At 35.4% G+C, this 6,677-nt stretch overlaps 1 protein-coding gene across 1 annotated transcript; it reads left to right on the top strand.

Moving 5' to 3' along the window:
- The first annotated feature begins 1,532 nt into the window (after window positions 1-1,532).
- Window positions 1,533-4,963, top strand: LOC311081824 (uncharacterized protein). The gene is made up of 4 exons (XM_084112528.1): window positions 1,533-1,954; window positions 2,137-2,190; window positions 2,284-2,415; window positions 2,593-4,963. Exons 1-4 carry the CDS (start codon window positions 1,582-1,584, stop codon window positions 2,871-2,873), a joined length of 840 nt encoding a protein of 279 aa, XP_083968654.1. The 5' UTR covers window positions 1,533-1,581; the 3' UTR covers window positions 2,874-4,963.
- Window positions 4,964-6,677: the final 1,714 nt, after the last annotated feature.

Genomic DNA, 6,677 nt, shown 5'->3' with positions numbered 1-6,677 from the left:
AGTTCAATTATTAAAACCCAATATATCTGCAATTGATTGTCTATTTTTCCCACATTACGAGTCCCTGAAATGTTGGATCTAGCTAAAATCTCTACAATTTGATTACGGTTTTGGTAACCTAAATTTATAAGGACAGGAGAATAGATTTCATGGCCAGAAAACTGATCTTCCTGGAGTTATAAGAAGTGACAACTTTTATGAGAAGTTGATAAGTTAATCTTATGGTCGTTTGCTGGACAAACAACTGTTCGATAATTACATTAATTTCCAGTAAAGGATATCAGGATAATCGGATATGAAGAATGGAATATTGATATATTCAATTTATCTATTTTTTCAGCTTCAATAATTTTAATGTAACTGTAATATGCAATATATTAATCATTTCTGATTAATTATTAAAATTCCCTGTATATCGTTTGAGCTAATGCGTTTACGTTACACTAAATTCTAATAAATAAAGTGAACTTTACTGGAGCTCTGAAAAGACATACACGCATTATACATTCGCCCAGACCATTGGATATCCGTCGTTGGGCCAATGGGTGGTCTTTACAAGAGGGAGTTGTTATGGAGAGGAATTGCAGATCAAATAGGATTCAGGGAGTGAATTTGCATATTCACTCTGCGCATCGCCAGTAAAAATCACTTGGGTATGAAAAAAAGATGCGCTGAAAAACATATTGTGCGCGCGATAATCATCCCGGTGTGCACAGGCTTTAAGGATGCACAATGCCGGATCTAGGCCGTATCCAGATCAGATGGAGGACCTGCATCTAGACACGACCACAACGCATCCCTGAAGTGTCAGCAGAGATTGTGTCAACTAGACTCTCCCCTCATCGACACGACAGCCATCAGAACTGATCCTCAACAAACTCATCTCCATACCGGCGTGATGATTCCGATCTTCAACCAGATGGAACTGGATAAATATTTTAAATGTTCTGATCTAATCTGATTTCTGACCTATAATGCTGCCTGAATTATAATCACAGACTCTTTGTTCGTTGGCCAGTGGAGAACCCCTGACTGAGCTTGGGTTCTCCCAAGGTTTTTTTGTCCATTCTGTCACCTGATGAGGTTCTGGTTCCTTGCCACTGTCGCCTTTTTCGCCTTTGGCTTGCTTAGTTGAGGACATTAATATTCAACAATATTATTGAGATGCCTGCATTGACACCATTATATGAGAACCGAACTGAGTTGGACGATGACATTACAGTTTTCTCCAGAGCAGGTATTCAAAAATGATCCATCACTGAACTTACTTAAGCTGGGATGATGCTATTTTCTTCTAGAAAAAACATTATTCATTATTTCATTATTTTCCTGTTATCCCTGTAAAGCTGCTTTGAAACAATCTGTAGCCTATTATAAAAAAATAGCCTTGACTTGACTACTGATCTATATAAATATCTACTGAACCCGGAACATCCCTTTGATTATAAATAACCATTAACTACTTGTTTTTCTGGAGAAATGTAAATCATTTACAAAAAACAGTATATCAGGACACTATAAAAGGAACATGAGAGGCTGTGAGGATGAAGAGCAAGAGCTGGAAACAAACATCAGTGAAGAATGAAGGGTTTAGTATGTTTACTGCTGCTGTTGGAAACCTTTGTGTGTGTCGTACAGCATCAGGTAGATGGAGGACTCAATGAGAATGAGATTAGTCAACAGCTCAGATCTGAGGACGGAAGACAGAATCCACCTCAAACAGACACTTTGAGAGATGAAGATTCAACTGACAGCCAACAAAACTGCGAACCAAGCTTCCCTGACATCTATGCAGCGCTGAGAGAACTGACCGCCACAGTTACAGAGCAGAAAGTGAACATCAGAGAACTGACCGCCACCGTTACAGAGCAGAAAACCATCAACAGAGAACTGACCGCCAACATCAGAGCTTTAGAGACGCAACTGAGGGAAGAGATGAACAAGAAAAATGATGGTACCTCACCAAAACATTCACTCTTTTATCAATGATCCTCAAATTAAAACACCACTGCAAATTATACAATGCATAGTGTAAATGTTAGTGTAAAGTTGAGTATATACTGTGTAAATTGTGTTATCTATCTATTACAATAAGTATTGTGAATGTCATTTAACAGAATCTTTATTCCTTTACAGAAATCTCAAATCTTACTCTGGGTCAAGTGGAGGAGTTGAGAAAGGAAAATAGAGGTGAAACTGCTTGAATGATGTTAAATTCAGTGTGTACATTCTCAGTGTAATACAGTAATATATCACAAGATTGCTTATGTTTTTCAATATCAGACAGAGAAATAGCTTTTTCAGCTGCACTGATGCAATCTGGCAGAGGAGATATTGGTCCCTTTACCACTGAAATCACACTAACCTACAGGAACGTCTTCACAAACATAGGGAACGCCTACAACCCAATTACAGGTAATGATCAATGAAATCAGTTTATAGTAATGAAAACCCTTCTGCTCCATTCAGACCTCTCTGCAGTTGTGAAATGTGAATAAGATAATTAAATGATCTTCTATTTTATCAAAACTATTAGTATAAAGCAATCATAGAGGAAACATCTGATTCTGTATCTCTTGTTATTTGATTTAGGTGTTTTCACAGCCCCACTGAAAGGAGCGTACATGTTCAGAGTCTCTGTATTTGGTCGTGGCCCAACTGTAGCAACTGCAGACATTTTTAAGAATGGAAAGCTTATGGTTGTAGCACGTGCTTATCAGCCCGAGCAAGGGTTAAACTCCTCGAATGGAGTTGTGTTGATCCTGGAGGTTGGAGATGTTGTCTATGTGAGACTTTCGTCTGGCTGCAGGATATTTGATGACCAGTATAATCGCAACACTTTCAGTGGTTTCCTACTGTTTCCCTTAAGATAACAGGAGCTTTGCAGAATGTGATTCCAATAATTCTGAACCTTCAGCGTATGATTTAAGATGAAAATCATGAAGAATCATTAACATGATTAACCCTCTGGGGTCTAAGGTGTTTTTGGGGTCCTTGAGATGTTCTGACATGCCCTGACATTTGTGCTTTTTTCAGTTGCTTATAAACATATTAATGGCAAAGGTGTAATTACACTCTATTTAGCACAAACATGGCTACCATAATATGTAAGCAAAATATATGTACATGTTTGTATTTTTGAGAGAATAATGTTTATGCATGGTTATTGAAAAAACTAAAAACTAAAGTTTCTGAAATAAGGCCACAAAACACATACTAAATATGTGTCAATAAGACTTTTGAATAATGGATGTTGTCGCCTAGAGTTTTTTCTTCAAAATGATCTGAAAATCATCCTGCCTAATCATTCACATAAAACAATACATTGATTTAGATTGTGAAAGACACTTTCTGTTTGGAAAGGCATATGCGAGTGGGCGTTAACGATCCACCACCATCATGCATATTTAGTGTTTTGCACCCGAGGAGACAATGGGGCCCGCATGCTTAATGAGCCATTCATTCAGGTGTGTCACTGAGCCACAAGAAAGAATGCAAGTAATTGCAAGAAAACATGTCTAGTAATTGTGCAGTTAATTCTCATACTGTATTTTCAGTTTTAGAATATGTATCCTCTCCCCAAATTTGTCACTAATAAAACACAATAAAATTATTTAAAGAAAAGGCCTATATTTACATTTTAATAGTTTGTTTACATATACCTTGTAAATATTTTTTTATTAAAAAGGTTAAATTACAACTATTCAAATGTAATCTTTCTTTGTAAAAACTAAGTATACATTTTATCATACATATTTCAAAGTTAAGGATTCATTACTTTGAATATAGCCTAGGCTACATTGGAAAAACACTAATAACATATTTTTTGATGACTTTATTTAAGCAAAAATAGGCAAACAAAAGATTATTTGAGGTGGCAGATATTTTACAGTAAAAATGTATAATTTATCCAAAACTAGTCAACGAAATGTTGTCTTTCATATGTCTGTAACATAGGTCTTTCGTTTTTATTATAAGGAATATAAAAGCGGATCATTCATTCACACACAGAAACGCGATTCACTTGAGAATGAAAAAACTTACTACAGTATTCCTCAGCTCAGAGGCATCTGTTGCTCCTCGAAATACCAGCACTTCTGAGGTACATTTTCCATTATTAGACGGTGTAAACAAGTACAATGATCTGAATAAACTTGATGTGTTTTCTCGAGCTGATATGGGGGCGTTTGCAGGATTGCCTCAGTCATTTGCATTTGAATAGCGCGCGCTCTCCGTGGGCGGGGTCAAATTAAAAATAATGAGCTGAGATGAGAATGACTGACATCTCTCTCTTTTCTTACAGATTACATAAACTGAGAATATTTGTTTTTTTATATAAATGACTTCATTCAAAAGAAGAGAATTCAAGCTTCATGCCTGTGTGTCTGTATGCCTGTTTGACTGAGTATTCGCTGAGTTATTGTTCATTTTCGGACGTGTTTCAGAATTGACTTCACTGACAGAGAGTAGGCAGAACTCGCATCATGTTTATTTTTCTTTATTTGTCAAAAAGCACAACACTTTGTTTTTATTGTGAGTATACACAAAAATAATACTCACTTAACAGGATCGATTGATGTATGGAACTGGTTTGTAACATCAAAGTCAACAGATTATTGAACTGATCAATTGAACTGATAAGAAAAAAGCGAGCAAATCACGCCGGCGTGATTGCCGACCTCAGAGGGTTAAGCAATATTAATGAGGACTAAAGTGTGTTTGAAATTTGCAATAGATTACTGTATAAAAGTCTGAGCTGTCTATAGATGTAAGTGTGTATTAAGAGTTTTAGCACTGAGACAGACAGGAGCCATGAATATCACCTGTGACTCAAAAGTGTTTTGTTAAAGCAGTAAATCTAATAATGTTAAATAATATATTTTAAAGTATAGTTTGTTGCTGATCCTTGATCTGTTTCTCTTCACCCTACATACATAAATAAATAAGAGAATAAAGAGACATTGTGGCATTTTCTTTTCCTCATATTTTCATGAATATTTCCCCAACAATGCGTGCTATTATCATGATATCATGCTTATCGATCAAAATAACTGATTTTGTGGTGGCAATTTCCAGACATTTTTAAGAGTTTTATTTATCATTTACCGGATTATGTATTATGTTAGTTGCACAATAGTTATACAGCACGATAATCATGGACATAACTGGAAAAAGGATAAGGGAAGGCAAACGATAGGGTCACAGGCAGGGAACAAGAAACAATAGTCAATAATACAAATAAGGTCCATACACAAGAAGACAGTCACTGGAATAGAACGCTCAGAATGGCAGCCGGGTCAAACTTTAGTTCACGAGGAGGTGTGTGTGTGTGTGCCTGGCTTAAATAGCTGGGTGATATGAGACATGTTCATGGCTAGGTATGTGGGCTCTTGGGAATTGTAGTCCACAGTTAATAATCTGGAGAGTGAGACCTCTGGTGGCCGATCGAGGGATCTCCAGTGGAGTTTGTAACAAAAATAATAAACAATTTAAGACCTTGAAGGTATTTATGACCTAAAATTTTTTTGTATTTTGTAAAGAGATTTACAATCCAAATTTTGACTTGAATGTAAAGTACGGCATGATTCAGGCTTAGACTTTCTGAAATGCTCAAAACAAAGCAAAGATAATAATTCTATTACGTAAAAAACAGTAAATTTATTTAAAAGAAAATATTAGATACATTTGTTTTAAATTACTAGTTCAAGATAATTTAGTTTTTTAATTAGGATTTTATAACATAAAACATGGCATTTTTTAAGAGATGTACAAGCCAAATTTTAAATTGAATGTACAACATGACACGATTCAGACTTTGACTTTCTGAAATTTACAAACTTTATAGAAAATGTATAATAATGAATCATGGGTTTTTTTACAATTAAAACAATTAACTTCATTGTAAAGCATGACACGATTCATGCTGAATTGAAACATTTGGATTTTCTGTAATGTTAAAAATGTAAGAAAATATATTTAAAAATAATTAATTAATTTAATTCTTAAGATTTTATAGTACAAAACACAGACAAAGACATAAGATAAAAACATTTTAATATAATTTTCTCCAGTAAACATATCTTGACTTAAAGGGCACCTATTATGCAAAATTTACTTTTGCATGGTGTTTGGACATAATCCCCATAAATCCCAGGTTTGCCCACCCTGATCGAGTTCACAACACTGACTGACGTCCTAGGCTTTACCGTGCCGATGGCTTACACCCAAGCAGATTCGGATCGGATCTTCTGTCAGATAACATCTCCAAAATGTTAAATACCTTTTGACTAGTAACCAAAAGTTCAAATCATAGTCTCTGCTGCACCAAATTAACTGATATAAATAGTGTAGAACATTGCATAGAAACTGTGTCTATTCCTCGTTTAGTGAGATCAAATAATAAATCTACTGCAGGATCTAGAAAAAATCTAATTGTTATTAAACCAGAAAATGTTGCTATTAGTAAACAAAAACAATTTCTAAAGCTAGGTCTTCTAAACATTAGATCACTCACACCTAAGGCAGTTATTGTAAATGAAATAGTCACGGATAATAGCTTCGATGTCCTTTGCCTTACTGAAACTTGGCTTAAACCTAATGATTATTTCGGTCTAAATGAGTCTACTCCATCAGGATACTCCTATAAGCACGAACCCCGTCTGATTGGTCATGGCGGC

This window comes from Abramis brama (assembly GCF_963993115.1).
Source record: "Abramis brama genome assembly, chromosome: 4".
Lineage (NCBI taxonomy): Eukaryota > Metazoa > Chordata > Actinopteri > Cypriniformes > Leuciscidae > Abramis > Abramis brama.
This window is presented reverse-complemented; position numbering and strand designations above follow the sequence as displayed.